The sequence below is a fragment of the Limulus polyphemus genome, unplaced genomic scaffold (genome assembly GCF_000517525.1).
Source record: "Limulus polyphemus unplaced genomic scaffold, Limulus_polyphemus-2.1.2 Scaffold4538, whole genome shotgun sequence".
Classification (NCBI taxonomy): Eukaryota; Metazoa; Arthropoda; class Merostomata; order Xiphosura; family Limulidae; genus Limulus; species Limulus polyphemus.
The window spans coordinates 27,897-45,143 of NW_013670148.1; the positions used below are offsets into that span (position 1 = coordinate 27,897).

General features: G+C 31.1%; 1 protein-coding gene and 1 long non-coding RNA gene across 4 annotated transcripts in view; both read right to left on the reverse strand.

The window, feature by feature from the left end:
* The window catches only part of LOC106471317, a 20,331-nt gene extending 17,036 nt beyond the window's left edge, over window positions 1-3,295 (reverse strand). Inside the window, exons 1-2 of the long non-coding RNA XR_001291546.2 lie at window positions 3,191-3,295; window positions 1,250-1,347 (exon numbers count right to left, since the gene is read on the reverse strand). This is a non-coding gene — a long non-coding RNA (uncharacterized LOC106471317). The remainder of the gene's footprint in view (window positions 1-1,249; window positions 1,348-3,190) is intronic.
* A 5,980-nt stretch (window positions 3,296-9,275) lies between these two features.
* Window positions 9,276-17,247, reverse strand: part of LOC106471316 (protein Jade-3-like) — a 43,850-nt gene continuing 35,878 nt past the window's right edge. For all 3 annotated transcript variants that reach the window (XM_013931910.2, XM_022399924.1, XM_022399925.1), the window contains 4 exons: window positions 16,217-16,371; window positions 15,331-15,451; window positions 13,991-14,116; window positions 9,276-13,538 (listed from right to left, as the gene is read on the reverse strand). In XM_013931910.2, coding sequence (XP_013787364.1) covers window positions 11,754-13,538; window positions 13,991-14,116; window positions 15,331-15,451; window positions 16,217-16,371 — 2,187 coding nt within the window. In that variant the 3' untranslated portion in view covers window positions 9,276-11,753. The remainder of the gene's footprint in view (window positions 13,539-13,990; window positions 14,117-15,330; window positions 15,452-16,216; window positions 16,372-17,247) is intronic.

The window sequence follows — 17,247 nt, forward strand, 5'->3', positions numbered from 1 at the left end:
TATATATATATATATATATATATATATATATATGTATGTTTATGTTTATATATATATAAACACTTGTGTGTTATTGAAAATAATTTATAAAAAGTAATATTCTATTCAAATCTAGAATGGTAAGCTTTTTTTTATCTTAAACTTAATGGAAGCCTGTATTTCTGTAATTAATTGTTATTTACACACTTGTGAAAACGTTTTATTCCCAAGAAGGTAAAAAATATCTGTACCTTTTTTTATCAGTTTTATGATTATAACAATACATACAAATTGAAAAAATTAAAAAGTATGACCATATCCAACATAGGAATAACTGTTTTTTTTAACATTACTTAGAGAATAAAATTATTACTTGAACAATAACTGAATACATTTCCATTTCACAATATACAAAAATAAATAAATATTTCTCCCTTAGATAATATTGGTCATTAATACAAAGATCCCTAATTTCTGTGTGTTAGTGCAAAACTGAAATAGCTGAGATGCATGGATACAAAAATTAATAAAAAACAGGAGTAATGCACCTTTTTTCATTTTTACATTATACATATTTCTGTGCATATACATTACATACATATAATTTAAGGACATTAAGGGACCTATTGGTCAATCAAGGTCATCTCATCCATTAAACTAAACTTTAAAATGAAAATAAAACACTCAGATCTAGCTCTGCTCTTTTAGATATCTATCAATCCTTCTAATAAACTCCCTTAAATTGACTGCATCCACCTCACCTGAACTCCACCCATTCAAAAGGCTAATAACCAGTCTTTTAGAAAAATAAAGCTGTCTAAGCTGAGGATAACTCGTACCCTGTCAAAATTTTCATTTATGTCCCCTAGTCCTACCATCTTCATCTTTAAGTCCAAAAAATTTCATACATCAACATTAAATCAAATTTCCTCTAACTTTTGTTTTTTCAAGAGAAAACAATTTCAAGGATATTAACCTATCCTCTATATGACAACCATTCCATCCTAGTAGCTTTTCCTCTGAACATAGAATGTTAAGGTTATTCCCATAATGCAAATTATGATATCCCACATGCATTACATTACATTGATTATAATTAAAAGCCATCCATTATTTATTCAATCTAAAAGTTTTACAAATAGCTGTAAAAGTTATCATGAGACCAGGACAGTGAATGTCTACATACTTCAATTATGGTGTTTACTTGCTTTAAGGTGGTTTTAAGACTATCTAAAAAAAAAAATCACAATATTTTCTATTTGACTCCTACCTCATATCATCCAATAAATCCAAATCTTGCTGGTGCTTAGCTTGAAGTTTTGTGATTTGTTCATTGTGAATATTTCGTAGATTTGTAGCAGCCTTAACCTTTATGTGGAAAAAAAAAAGAAGATAAAAATTCACATTATTAGTCTTTGCAGTTTCAGTTTCACAACCATGATAAAACCTGTAGTAAAGATACAAGATCTGATTTACATCACTGCGGCAAGGATCCAAATCTTCCAAACTAAGAAAATTAGAACATGATCCTTTCAGCATACACTATGTACTTGCACTTTATCACTTACACTATTTTGTTTAAGTTATCACAAAAAATTAAAAATTTCACTCAACAAACACATTCTTAGATTCTATGACACTGCTAAAAATGTATGTTGGATAATTTTACATAAACATTATCCAGAACAGATGCCATTGTATAAATCAAAATTTAATTATATTGATAACCTACAATTTTGCACTATTTAAATTGCAACCTTGTGGAATTTTCATAAAAATTACATAGTAATTTTAGAAATCTAATATACAATATTTACAATACACAATTTTAACACCAAGGTTATAAACATAATTTACAGTGGATTGTGACACTCTTTTTTTTATAAATACTATAGCAGAAAATGGAGAAATTTTAGAATTTTCACACTAAATGTTTATTAAGCCATCAACTCCAGTTTCTTGGACAATTACATAGCTGAAAGCAACATGTTTTTATAATTCTTCTTTCTCCATATCATTTACAAAGTTAAACTTTAAAAAAAAAATTCTTAAAAGAAATTTTAGTTTAAGATAGAAGAAATAAGTTTCTTGTACTGTCTATTAATATTATATGATGTTACATCATCTTCTACATTATTATAAAAAGTGTTTCTACAAAAGTTGTTCTCAAAACCTGTGAAAATCTAAATATCCTAAGCTTTACTACTCAAAATCTAAAACCTTCATAAAACCACAATGCCTATTTGCAAATATTTTACTTTTAGCTAATTTAATTTAAAAGGCTGCATCAATTGTAAAGAACTATTGTTTGATACATAAAGAAAACATAAAATTGGCAATTTTACAGGTAATTATATCAAAAGTCTGTTGAACAGAAGTCTCGGGTTTTATATTTTAATTTCTATGTATGATGCAGAAAACCAATTAAAAAGTTTACATAGTTTACCATGCCATAATTCCTAGGTTACAAAATTATTTTGGGTTGTTTTCAATTTTTATTGATATTTTCTATGTGGCTCTGAGAAAAAAACATTTTGCCAAAAATTAATGCAATATAAAAAAGCTGTCAAAACTCTTTCAAAAAAATATAAAATTTATATCAGAGCTACTATATCTATTCTATGGTAAAAAATAAGTGATTATTTTTTATTATCTTCACTTTTAATCTAAAAAAGAAACCCCATAACCTGAGTATTTTCAAAGGTAACCCTTTTTTTTTTTTCTATCAGGGGCAAACTTTTAGTCTGATATTAGAAAAAACTGGTGTCTAATTACTATCAACGTTATACTAAGTTTAGAAATTAATACTAAAATCAATTCACAATTCGAATTATCCATAACTGGCATAAGACAACTAAAACTAAAATACTTCTTTTTGATAAAATATAGCATTGTTTGGCATACGAGTTAAATGCATTACACATAAAACATTAGTTATGAAAGTTAATAATAATGACAAACGGTAATAATATTTAAAGCACAAGATAGCGCAATGCTACTACTACTAGACGTGACTAAAAGAGGCACAGTGGTAAGTACACGAGTTGCATCATAACGTAAAATGCGTATAACAGTTAACACGTTACATTACAAATACAAGTTACAACTTCATTTGTAGCTTTATAAGTTATAACTGGTATGGTAAATTGTAAGATTGAACATTCTACCTCAAAGTTTCGAATAATATATGATCTAAAAATATGTCACATACCTTTCTTGGAGGTGGCTGCATTTTTTCGTTCTTTTATAAACCCTTATTTCTCACTTGATTATGTACGGCCACCACAAGAGCCGCGGGAATTACTTTACCCCATGATTTCGATCTGTGTCAATATTTGTTTATGTTTGGTGGCGACGTCTAGTGACGTACTTTCTAATGAGATTTTTTTTTAAGTACTTGCACATATGATTAATTGTAAAATGTCTGATGGGATTGAGTTTACCAAAATTCGTCAGATTTATCAATACAGTGCATTACACTGAATAATAAGAGCATTCCGATGGGCTATGCTGATGGCAACATTGTATGTTTTTTGGATTACAAACTTGAAAACTGTGCGAAACGTGTGAAAAACTCACACTATCGTAAATCATCTGTAATACTATAAATTGTAAAGAAAAGCCAATGATCCTTAACGTTACGGACTAAATAAAAACAACAGTAGCATTTTTTGCTTAAAATTTATTTTTCATAAATATGTTATTTTTTTTATCAAAGTGAGTTCAATTTATTTAAAGATGAGTTAAAATTATACACTATTTTATTTGTATGATACATGTGTATAACACTTAGATGTTATTAAAGCTATATCTGTAAAAATGCTGATTCATGGTTCCAATACTTTTCTGTTGTATAACATTCAAACAACTGAAATATAAGCAAACAAGATAACTTCCTTATATCTTCCCCACTGCCTCCTGTCCCCCAGTGGCACAGCGGTATGTCTGCAGACTTACATCGCTAAAAACCGGGTTTCGATACCCGTGGTGGGCAGAGTACAGATAGCCCATTGTGAAGCTTTGTGCACAACTTCAAACAAACAAACCCCCAGTGGCACAGCAGTATGTCTGCCGACTCACATTATGCCCGGCATGGCCTGGTGGTTAGGGCGCTCGACTCGCGATCTGAGGGTCGCGGGTTCGAATCCCCGTCCCACCAAACATGCTCGCCCTTTCAGCCGTGGGAGCGATATAATTTTACGGTCAATTCCACTGTTCGTTGGTAAAAGAGTTGCCCAAGAGTTGGTGGTGATAACTAGCTGCCTTCCCTCTAGTCTTACACTGCTAGATTAGGGACGGCTAGCGCAGATAGCCCTCGTGTAGCTTTGCGCGAAATTTGAAACAAACAAACAAAGCCGACTCACAATGTTATAAACCGGGTTTCGATAATCGTGGTGAGCAGAGCACAGATAGCCCATTTTGTAGCTTCGTGCTTAATTACAAACAAACACTGCCTCCTAATAAAAAATTGAGGGTTTGAACTTCGGACGTTGAAATAAACAATAACAACAGAATAACAGTCATTGAAAGCTGTAACTTTTAAGAAATAAAATGTTCAAAGCTGTATTACATGGAATAAGAATGATTTAACGAGAAATATCTTTTACTGTATACGAGTAAAGACAACTTAACTTAGATCGAGCAGCGCTATCTATTAGCTGAAACAACACATTCTAGAGTTAAATATATTTTTGAAGATAATTGTCAGGGCAGATGATAGATTTAATAATGTCATTCTAATTCTAAATATTTCTTTTTTGTTGAGATACGTTATAAGTAACAGATGTGTCAAAACTCAGCAAACTCCAGAGATGTACAACGAAACCAGAAAGTATTTAAATTATGGTGAAAATCACTTAGCTAAGGTTACTTAAGTAGAGAAGAAAAAGTAATTTTTCACAACCAAGTAATAAAGTTCTTCTTTATATAAATCGCTTTCAAAACACTAATAATCGGGTAAATTTAAATAAATTATGATGTGATGTAACGTAGATATGCCCTAGTGGCTCAACGGTATGTCTTCAGGTGCAAGATGCTAAAAATTGGCTTTCGATACCCATCGTAGGTAGAGCATAGGTAACATATTGTGTAGCTTTGCGCTTAAAAACAACAACCAAATTAAACATAGGTAGAGTTTATTTCAATAATGAAAGCTAAATACGAACGACATAACAAATTTCAAACACAAACATTTTTGAATTGTTCAAGGAAATTCAAACACAAAAATGCGTTCGTATGTTTACTGATGTTACTTTCATTTTATAAGGTTTGATTGTTTGGAATTAAGCACAAAGCTACACAATGGGCTATCTGTGCTCTGCCCACCACGGGTATCGAAACCCGGTTTCTAGCGTTGTAAGTCCGCAGACATACCGCTGTGCCACGTGTTTATACTAATAGACATGACTACAGCTTAATCTCAAACTCGGCCTCAAATCTCTCCCTGCCATCTTGTTATTATTTAGGTAGCACCATCTGGTTCCAGTAAGAAAGAATGGGGATCGATACTGCAAACTAGTTACTAAATACACGAACTGACTTATATTAGGTGACACCAACCCATACTTTTGATCATTATAATCCACTAATTTTACATTGTCTCTCCATGGGGACCTTCTTCAGTTTGCAAGTTTAGTACCGCTTTTTGATGCGACTTACAAAGCTTTCCCCACACGGATGTTACTTACTGCCACCCCTTGAACACTTACAGCTTGCATTTTCATGTGTTATCAGTGCAGCTTCTATTGAAACAATGTCGAGGAAATATTTAGTAAAACTTTGCTTATTAAAAATCTTTTAATCTGAATGATTGAAAACATTCTATCACAACCAAATGAAACATTGTGTACATCAAGTTTATATTTGTTATATCTAAGCTACTGTCTGTGAATTTCACATACTACTGCTAATTTTACTCACTCATAAATAGTTCAATTTGATCCAACTAAAATATCTTGCACTGCTCTTTGTAAGAAACACTAAGCAGAACGGTTTTCTCTCAAATGTAGATGAGTCTTTTGTTACTCTTATCTCTTCCATATAAATTCACTACATGTCGAATATTTCCAACTTGAAACATTCTCTTACTATTATTAATAAAAATAAAAGGTATACCCAATTTTCAAATAATACCTTCCAGGTCAGTCATCACAATTAACATCATATCACAGAGTCTTAACATCGAGATCAAATCCTTTGTCTTCACACACATATGTTGCTTACGGTTGTGTTCTTGGTGTAGTTTATTCATTCATGTTATACAAAATTCATGAATAACTTTACGTAATGTGTGCAAGATTATACATACACATATCAATATTACACATTATCACATATTTTGGTACCTTATGACAAACTGCATTACTTCAGTTACTTATTAGCAGGTTCTCCAACTACAGGGTTTTACATTCTATTGCAGAAGGGTCTCACCATACAACGATATAGGGACTGTATGATACACATATTTTTATTATTAATTTTTCTTCAGTGTTCATGAACTCAAATGCATTGTTAAAGGTGTATTTTTTTTACATAACCAGTTATTTTCATTCTATATGAGAAGCATATATTTCCAATTAGAAAATTTATAAATGAATAAATAGGAGTAAACGGGAGAATCCCGATAAAACCCACTTTCACTAGACGGGACTGAATGAAAGCCCGACTAGTGTCAAGGATAAAGTCCTGGTGCTATTTTGTAATTATGGGCGATTGTTTTACCAGCTTTCCACTGGAATGGTATGTGAGGTGGAAGTAACTGAAGTTAGTGTTAGATTTGCACCACATCCAAGAACAAGTACACAGACATTCAAGATCGTTAGTTGAAGATTTTGCAAACTATCTGGACCCAACTCAATAACTTACTAGTTGAATATGCTGATGTATTCGTGGGACCAGATGGCCAATTAATAAAGGCCCAACACTACATAGATGCAGGTGCCACATGTCCGATTAAACAGGCATTTGTCAGACGTCGTTGGAACGCTAGGAATATAGCCAGTTCCGAAGTACAGCAGATGTTAAAGGATGGGATAATACAACCTTCAGAGGGTGCTTATTGTTTCTAGTAGTGACTGTAACAATGTAAGAGAGAAAGAAGATGCAGCGATTTTATTTTTTATTATTTTACACAGGTGAACACGGTAATTCATGCCAACACCTCTTCCTTTCTCCGAATAGATAAATATATGAATGTGTAGGAAGGTTCCTGTTGGATCACAATTTTAAATCTGGAACTTGGATACGGACAAGTCAAGCTGGACAATGAGATTTAGCATGCTATTGGCTTGTATGAATTCCACGCGATGCCATTTAGCATGCTATTGGTTTGTATGAGTTCCACGTCATGTTATTTAGCTTGTGTGATTGGTCCGTCAATTTCTAGAGGTAATATAGTTCACACTTAAGGGGCTGCACTGCCTGGTTTACATCGATAATGTTTTACTTTCAAGTAGATTTGGTCCAGAAAAAGTCCAGGGCTGACATGGAAAGTCTCTTGATGAGGTTAAAATGAAGAACTCCCATTTCGGATTGTCCTGAGTGCGGATAGTAGAATTATAATGGCTGGAGACGTTGTACATTTGCTGTTGTATTAAAGTTTTTCTTCATTACCCATTCAAGCCGTCTCCAGCCATTATTAGTCTCAAAGTGGGTTCCTCGTCATCGAATTTGGATAGTAGAATTAATGTACAAAGTATTCTATATCGTGAAATGTGCATAATTGTTCAAATTAAAGGTTTTCTGATTATGTGGTGCTTTTCTGTGTTAAAGGGTTTTGTCACGAATATATGTATCTGCATTCTCCCCTTTTCTTCTTATTAACTTTTAATTTATTTCGTCTCTATTTCCAGTTCATTTTTGAAAAATTATTGTTTATAATTACAAGTTTTGAAACTATTTTAGTTGGATCCTATCTTTATTGTTGTTTAATATTGCCATACATTTTCTAAATTTTGATTATACCAATGGTTTGTGCCCTTGACGTATGTTTAAAAGGGACATGACTAGTATGTATCATTATTAAATCTTTATTTTAGCTAACGCCTACCATTATTTGTTTTTTTGTAAGATAAACAAAACTGATTTACGTTGTTCACGGTTTTTATTTCTGTTCAGTTATTTCTTTGTAGAAGGATTTGTTACTAAATTGTCTTGTGTTATTTTCTACTGACCTCGTAACTATGAATTAATTGCAATCAAAGTTATCTATTGCATATAATGGCTTTAAAATTAATATTTTCTAAAGAATATTTCTCGAATACTCATTGCCAGTGTTATTTTTGTGAAAGAGGTTTATCTTTTTATAATATGCTTATCAGTATTAAATGGTATTTTTCATACATAACTATTGAATCGTAATCATTTTTCTATATTAAATTGTTTATTTATCATTTGTGAACTATTCCTTTTATGTTTAACCTTTGAAGGGTAATTTTATTAATGATAAAGTAAAAAAGTGTTAGTTTTCTCTGTTATAACAAAGTGTATTTTTTTTAATCAAGTATTTTATTAGACTGTATTCTAGTTTAAGTTTTCTGTATGTCCAAACTGCTACGTTATTTATATAATGAAGGGTATTACTGTATAAATAATTCAACTATGAATTATTCTGTGTTAATGTTTCATTTACTAATATGTAACAAGTTTCTGTTATTACAAAGTGCTTCGTTTGTATCCATTCTGTAAGGTATATTTCAATACAATTAAGGAGAAGGGTTGTATTGGATGATTTTACAGGGTTTTTTTTTGACGCCACTCCTTGAGCATCATGCGTTTGTCAACTTTATTGGCTTTAAAGTTAAGCTTGAGGTTTAATCTGAAGTAAAGATGGCAAGAGAATTATGGTATATATCAGAAATGGGTTTTCTATCTCCTTCTACTAAAAATATTTAAAATTTTGTTATTGAGTAAGAAGATCATTAAGTTCCTTCACTCTAGCTACCCATTGTTTCGTGTCATCCATCTTTTGTTTTCCTGTGCAAAAGATGGATATAAGGTAACTCGTGGTGTGTGAAGTTAGTTATCTTTTCTTCTGATAGCCTGGTGATCTTTTACGTTTCATTGGATATCAAGTTACAAGGGTAGTTACAAGTTACAAATATCTTGTCAATCTGGGTAAGTCTGACGTTAATGAGATAACGTGAGATTTATTCAGTTTGGAACAGGAGATCAACAGAGTGTCTAATGTACGACCTGAACGGAGATAAAGCAACTTTAACCCTAACTCTCCAGTTGAGGCAACTGTCCAGTATGGTAAATAAAATACATACTTTCACTGGGTTTGTTGTTAACAGACTGTTTATTCAGATTTTTAAATCTTTCTTTATCAAAGGATACAGAATTATTTTGTAGTAAATATCTTAAAGAATCTCTAGTTATTCAAACTTATGTTGTCACTTCTGGGAAATCAGCATTATCTGAAAATACTATAACACCTTAGCACGTTAATACAAGTTAAAGGATAGTCTCTTGATTTAAACAGGAAAAATCAGTAACTAATGTAACAAGTGTAGTTTATTAAGAGATATGACTCGTTTATGTAAAATTAAAATTTGGACTATTTATAACAATGAAATGAAAAATGTTGCTTTGTTGGCACCCCCAACCTTACCCCACGGGGTTTTCACTCAAGCACTCACAATGTTATTAAAGTAACAATGTGGTAAAAGTAGTAAATATCTGTAGTGACAAAATAAAGTATTTTATAGTGGCAATACGTTTTTGATGTAACAGACTGAATTTTTGGAGGATAGTGGTGACAGTCATAATTAACTGTAGTGACAGTATACGTCTTTGAAGTGACAGTGATGACAGATGTAGAAATTTGAAGACATGATACACATCTTTCAAGTGACAGTAGTGACACCTTTAATATTTACTTTATGGTTTTTTTACACATAATCAACAAAAATACCTTTTTTTAAACATTTGATAGTAATATCAATTATCGTGGTTGACATTAAAATAGTTCAGTTTTTTTTTACAATGTCGACCAACCGAAGGTATTATATACAATCAAAAATGGTCAATTTGGTTTTCTAAAATTTAAAACGCATTTGAAATGTCCTATTTTTCTTCAATGGTTTAACTTGCAAATGCAAGTTATAGGGGTCCATTACAACAACAGTAATCACATTTTTGTTTTCAATGGGTAACTGCATGGAAAATTACACCTTTTTTTAGAAGTAAAAATTAACATGCAAATTATATATACTCTAGCATATAAACACTTTCAACAAAAATACTCCTCTTACGTATTCACTACTCAACATCAGTAAATCCTGGAAGCAAATTACACCATACCATTCAAAACATTTTAATTTAAACAAATAATTTTTTACAGCAGAATTATGAGATTTGTATTGTATGATCAGATCCTGAAATACAACTTAAGTTGTTAGAACTTTGGTACAAGTCAGAGAAGACCAAATATTATATCTAACATAATGTCTCAAAAATATAAATTCACGTCACAGCTTTCAGTAGTAGCTTTTGCAATAAATGAGATATAAACTCATACTTTTGTAATAAACTCAGGTAATGTATATGGTGTTCGCTAGTAGTTTTTATCATGAGCATCAGCTTGTTCAAGTTGGCATTAAGTAACTTTTTATATGGTAATAACAAAATCATCAAGTTTCATCTCAACTATGTCTGCATGTAATAATTAGCTCTTTTTTTTTAAGTATCACAAACAAATCTGTGTTAACTCCATTAAAAGAAATAAATTTAATTTACAAGTTTGTAGACTATGTACTAAAAAAATGTTCAAGAAAGTTGATAAGCAAACATAATTATAGACTGAGGAAAATATGATACACTGAAATCATCTAAATAAACGAAACTAAGTAGTACAAGCTATTTGAATAAACTTGGCTGTTAATTTATAATTATCTTTTCACATAAAGATATACACTTCCCCACCAGATGATACTCGACAAGACTGCTTTTTAAATGCCAAACAAAATGAACCTAGTTTCACTGAAACAACTATTATTTACCCCTTATAGAAAAAAAAAAAGGTTGACTAGCTATTTAATCTATTAGATTTTATTAAGTTAAACATCATTTTAAGAAAAAAAAAATCTAGTTCAAATAAATCTTGTTCTTCACAAAATTTTTCAAATCTTCTTGTTATAAAGAATGTACTTTATAATCCCTTACTGGTGCTTCTAAAAGGCTATACATTTCAAAACTTCGAAGTAGTAACATAAAGTTGGTCAAACTCTGCTTTGTAAACCATATTTGTACAGATGGGTTATGTAAAAAAACCAAAAAAACAGAAAATAAAAGGAAAATAAGCAGTAACCCAAACAATATACTGTTTCGAATTCCATTCCAACTATTAACTGAACACTGAAAGTTGTTCAAAAGCAGAAAAAAAAAACTTGCTTTACAGGTCATATTCAGCTCAAATGAATATTAATTACAACAGCATTCTAAACAGGCCAGGATTAGTGTACTTGTTTACACTTTTATAATACAATATATCACATAGGGAAAAATCTTTATAACCAATATAGCTGGAAAATATAACAGCAGATATTTAACCCTTTTATATATATATATATATCTATATATAATTCATTAATTTTCACTTTCACAATAGAAATAAAACAAGATGGAACATATATTAACAGCTGCTTTAAAAGCAATGCAGATATTTACAAATGCAATTATACCTGGAGATAGAAATGTATGATAATATGTATTAAGATACCTATTCTGGATGTCAGAGTTCCCATCAACTTTTAAGTAACAAGAACCTAAGTTAGCTAACTCTTATATCTGGTTTGCATACAAGTTGAATTCCTAATCTTAACTGAATATTTACTATTTGCACCATTTTCTTTACTACCACAGTCTTCAATGGCTACCCATGGAGGATCAGAAAATGGAGTTTTTCGGTCAGAACGTAGATGGCGATCAGTTCTTTTAGGGGGTGATTGCCAGTCATTTTGTACAACTTTGAAGGCATCAGTTCTTTCATTATAAGCAGAGTCTCTCTTCCACCGATGAGAATCCGGATAGTTTGGATCCTTGCGTAGTTTAATGACTAGTCTCCTTGACTGGCCTTTCATCTCACCATTCAACAGCTTAGAATGACTATTTACCTCTTGGTTACTATCCCAATTTAAAGATGTTCTAATCTGTCGAAAACCAACATTTGCCAAAAATGACTCTTTTCCTGTTGTGGAAACTTCTGATAAAGGTGATAATGGTGAGTTACTTCTTGTGTTTTCCAAGATACTGCTTCCTGATTTAGTCTTCTTAGGTATTCGATATCCACTTAATGACCCTCTAGAAGTAGCTGAATTCGAAAATATGGATTCACAAATCTTTGCACTTTCCTCGCGTAACTTTTCTTTCTCAGGTGATTGATATAATGTAGCTTGGTTTTGTAAATGTAACTTAACATCTTTTTTGGGTATTTTTCCTGAAAGTGGTAATTTTTGAGAGTTTTTTGCAGCTAGTGGTATTTTTTCTGAACCTTTCAATTTCGAAGATGGTGACTTTAGTAGGTGTTCAGTTTGTTCATGCATTATATCAACTTCCTTTTTCACTTCTGAAGAAGAAAACCTGTCATTACATTTTATATTTTCAATGTCAGGTATAGTGTCTTTAAGATCATTTTGTATCACAGGCAAAAGGTCTGCTGATTTATCTACATGCTTTGGTTTTGTAAATCTTAACTCTGATAATGATGGGTTAACGTTATCCCTCTCCCTTGGTTCTTGTACATTTTCTAATGTATCCAGTACAGATGTCTCACATTCAGACACAGTTTTCAGGATGATTTCTGCAGGTGCCTGACCAAGTTCATTTGCCTTAGATTCACCATAAGATTCTTTTGTTGGAACTTTTAGCCCCGAATCATCATTTATTTCTATCACAGAAAATTTAGCCTCTGATTCAGCACCCAGTTCTTCCTTACAATCTTTTGAAACTTCTTTTGTGCTCACTTCTTCTACAGATCTTTCAACATTCTCAAAAAAGAGAGAGTCTGATAAAGACTTATCAATGGATGTACTGGTATGCACTGAAAGTGTCACAGAATCCTGAGCTTTGTAAAAAGGTTTTAAATTAACTGTTGTACAAGTGTCTTCCACTCCCTCTTTTCTTTCACTTTGGGTGTTATAGTCGAGAGGTATAGCTTCAGATGATGTCTCATGATCTTTACTTTCAGTTAGTAGTGATAACATCTTTTGATAATGGGTTCTCTTGTTGCTCTGTCTTGCAAATTGGTTCGTAAGCCTTTCAACAGACGAAGTTTCCTTTTTCTCCTTTAACAGTCTCTCAACAGAATCACAATCAGTTGGACTGAGATTTGGCAGCACAGACATTGAAGAAGGTACAAATTCACTATCTTTAGAGTAAAACTTATCATAAATTGTAGACCCTTGACTGGCTACTATCACATCTTCAATATCTTGGTCTGTAAGACTGAGGGTATCATCAGCTAAAGTTTTAACTTGGGTCTGGAATATTTCTTCCTTTACTTTCAACCAAGAACGGAAGAGTTTTTCCCGTCTATTCACCATATAGCACAAGTTTCTCACCTAAAAAATATTATTATTAGCAATCATAATTTTAGTGGAGGCAAGTTTATTTATGAATATACTGAAACAAACAATTACAACAGAAATATCTAATGTGTACTAATGATTCATAAATTTTTCTTGTAAAACAATTATTTTAAAGTTAACCACTTTATTAAGGAATTTTAAACATTCACCAATGACAAGAACATATATGGTCATGTATATGATTTTATTTATTTCAGATTTCAAAAATACTAATCAATACCAAAAGTGTCACAGAGACAGAAAAAAAAAATTCACTAAGCTCAAAAACATCAATGAATCATACGATAACACAAAAAATTAGATATATTTCAAAAAGTATTCTAAGCATGAAAATGTTCCTTAAATATTATCAAACAAGAGGTAAGAAAAAATAGCCTGTTGAGCTTTACAACAGTGAAAATTGACAAAATGAATCTAATACACACCCGCTCTATGTCTTGTCGCAGCTGAACAAACATTTTCATACATGCATACAAGCTGTCTTCTTGCTCTTTTCCAAAAAGGTCCGACTCTTCTTCTTTTGGAGTTAGTAATGGCTTATCGAACTGAGCCTTGAAATATACAACAAAAACTTTTTAACTCACAAATAGTGTTACCATTATCCTTTATGAATAGCTAAACAGCTAATTATTTTAACAGTTTTTGATAAACTATTTCAAATTATGCATCATGATACTTAAAATTTTTTAAAAACATTTGTAACTCGTATAAACACTATAACTAACCCTTAGCCTTCCCATAACAAACATTTACAGAAAAACCAAAAACTTGATTTAAATGATTTTTTCCCATATTTACTTTAATAAATTTAAACATTACTTAAGTCATGAAACATCTTGATTTTTTCTTTTATATTTTCAAGTTTTGTTAAGAGCTAAAATAACATCCTACAATATTTTTAAGTGCCAAACCCAGATGACAGCATGTTTTTAAACTAACTAGGTTTAACAGGTTCAAAGTTCATTTGTAAAAAGATAATGTCATGTCATTTCCAAGTTAAAATTTAAGAACAGTGAGTGTAGTACAAAGTCCCAATTGTTTTTTTTATGTTTATTAACTGCATTTTACGTTCTGCATTAACTCATATGAATCTCATACAGCAATGAAATGTGACAGACGTAGGCTTGAAGCTGTGTGTGTGTTTTGGAATTCATATATAGCCTTTTATACCTTAGACATAAAAAAATGTAACAAATCATCCTCGCAGAATTTCTTCTTATCAGTTTTAAAAATTATAATTTAGGACTTACAAATTTTTTTGCTAATAATTGACAGTGTTCAACTTAGCACTAACCGGAAAGCATTTTACGTAATATCATCAGGATTACCAATAACTAAAATAATTTGAAATACTATGCACTGCCATTTCTACCATACACTATAAGCTACAAGTCTACAGCTGCAAATAAACTGTTAGCAACAATGATCTCTCTCGGGTGAAGTTAACCTAAATCAATCTTAAGATGCGAATTTAGCCGTTACTGTTTTGAAAATTACTGCAAACCTTGGAAATCATTAACAAAGCTCCACCACTAAAAAATAAGTCAAAAAATAACTACCTCATTTAATTAAAAACTGACTTAACATATTTTTTATAAGTTCAGTTAGAAGTTAACTTCTCTCACTGGAATAGCATAGATTTCATAAAAAACAGGAAGGACGAGGAATCTTTTAAGTCTGATTTTTACAGCCCTTACTTACTGATCAAGATCAGCCCAGAAAAGAATTTAAGCTAAATGTTTTAAGAGAGAAAGCAAAATCTTACCTTTCTTTTTAGTTTCCAGTACTGATAAACAAAATCCACAACAGTTGGATCAACTTGTAGGAGTTCTGCCGTTTCCTTTGTATTCACATAATTATAAAATTCTGATGATATCTGTTTGATCCTGAAGTGAATGTAAAGGATACCAACACAATAAGATACATTACAAATTATAAAACAGCTTTCTCTAACACTTTTTATTGAGAATACCAAATGACATTCTTGTAACACCTTATGCTGAAGAAGTTCAGTATTTTATGTAAAACAACTGTTTCATCAAGAATATTCTGGAAAAGCTCCTAATTCCTTAAGTCACCATTATAGTATAATAATGATGAACAAAATAAATCTTAACTAATCACATATACATCATCATATGAACATCACACATATATAAACATGCAAGGAAAACTTGTATGTAGTTTTTGTGTATAGTTTTGATTAAAACCATCTCCAATAGTATTTCAAATAATTTAACATTAGGTAAATATAGGATACTCTTACACTATAACATGAAATATTTCATGCAAACCTATGCCAAAGATAAAATTTTGACCAAATGTCATTGATAAAAACTAACAGGAAGTAATTCAAAAATGGTATGTGTAAATTTTTATCAATGACTAAATATTCAAATTATAACATATATTGTCCATAAAATAGTTGGTGTTTAAGTATTGATCTTAGTTAGCTTTGCCTAATTGCTTCCTGAAATTATTTCTATACATCATTAAGTAAACCTATTCGTAATTTTGAAATAAAATGGCAGAACAATTTTTTATATAAATAAGGTAGTTGAAAAAGAAAAACAATATCTCATAATGTTCAAAAGTTCTGTTTAAGATTTACTCCTTTTTCAAATACGACATGCTAATAAATTTTAAAGTACTTTTTTTCTCTTGCATTTTCCCACTCTTCACATGACATTTCAAATTCTTTTCTTGGCTTTTGTTTCTTTTCATTCTTCTTCTTTCTTGGACTGTCATTTTCTGAATCTGAAGAATGATTACTTCCCTTCTTCCGACTGTGCTTCTTACAATAAGACTGAGAAAAACAAGATAAAAGTAAAAACAAATCAGAATTTGAAATCTTCCCAAACAAAGGAATGTTTTCTTTAAAAAATAAAAGTTAAAGTGAACATTCTTTGATGATCTTTTTTGTACAGTAGTTCACGATCCATTGGTCCATCTCAGCTGTTCCATCCTCTAAAATAAATTAAAACTATTAATACATAAATTTTTAAAAAATCTTAAAGTCAGCCCTTATCATTCACATACTTATGAAGCTTTCTCTTAAATTCACTTAAATAGATATAACCTTAAATCCTATTTGCCCTACCACTAGCAACAGCACATTGCTTGGATGGATGGATTTAGAGACTGATCAACTATTACACCAAGATCTCTTTCCTTCATCACACCGTTTATGTTATTCCCATCCAAATTATACTTATAATTCAAACTATGATAACCCACATGCATTATCTTGCATTTATTATAATAAAAATCTATTTGACATTTATTTGCCCAACTCACTAAATGATCTAAATCCTTTTGTAAATCAGCAGCATCCTCTTCACAGGTAGCAACACCTAAGACCTTAATATCATCTGTAAATTTAAGTAATTTACTGATCATTCTTTCATCTATGTTATTCCCATCCAAATTATACTTATAATTCAAACTATGATAACCCACATGCACTATCTTGCATTTATTATAATAAAAATCTATTTGACATTTATTTGCCCAACTCACTAAATGATCTAAATCCTTTTGTAAATCAGCAGCATCCTCTTCACAGGTAGCAACACCTTAGACCTTAATATCATCTGTAAATTTAAGTAATTTACTGATCATTCTTTCATCTATGTCATTGCTGTAAATTAAAAAGAGCAAAGGTCCTAATACTGGGCCCTGA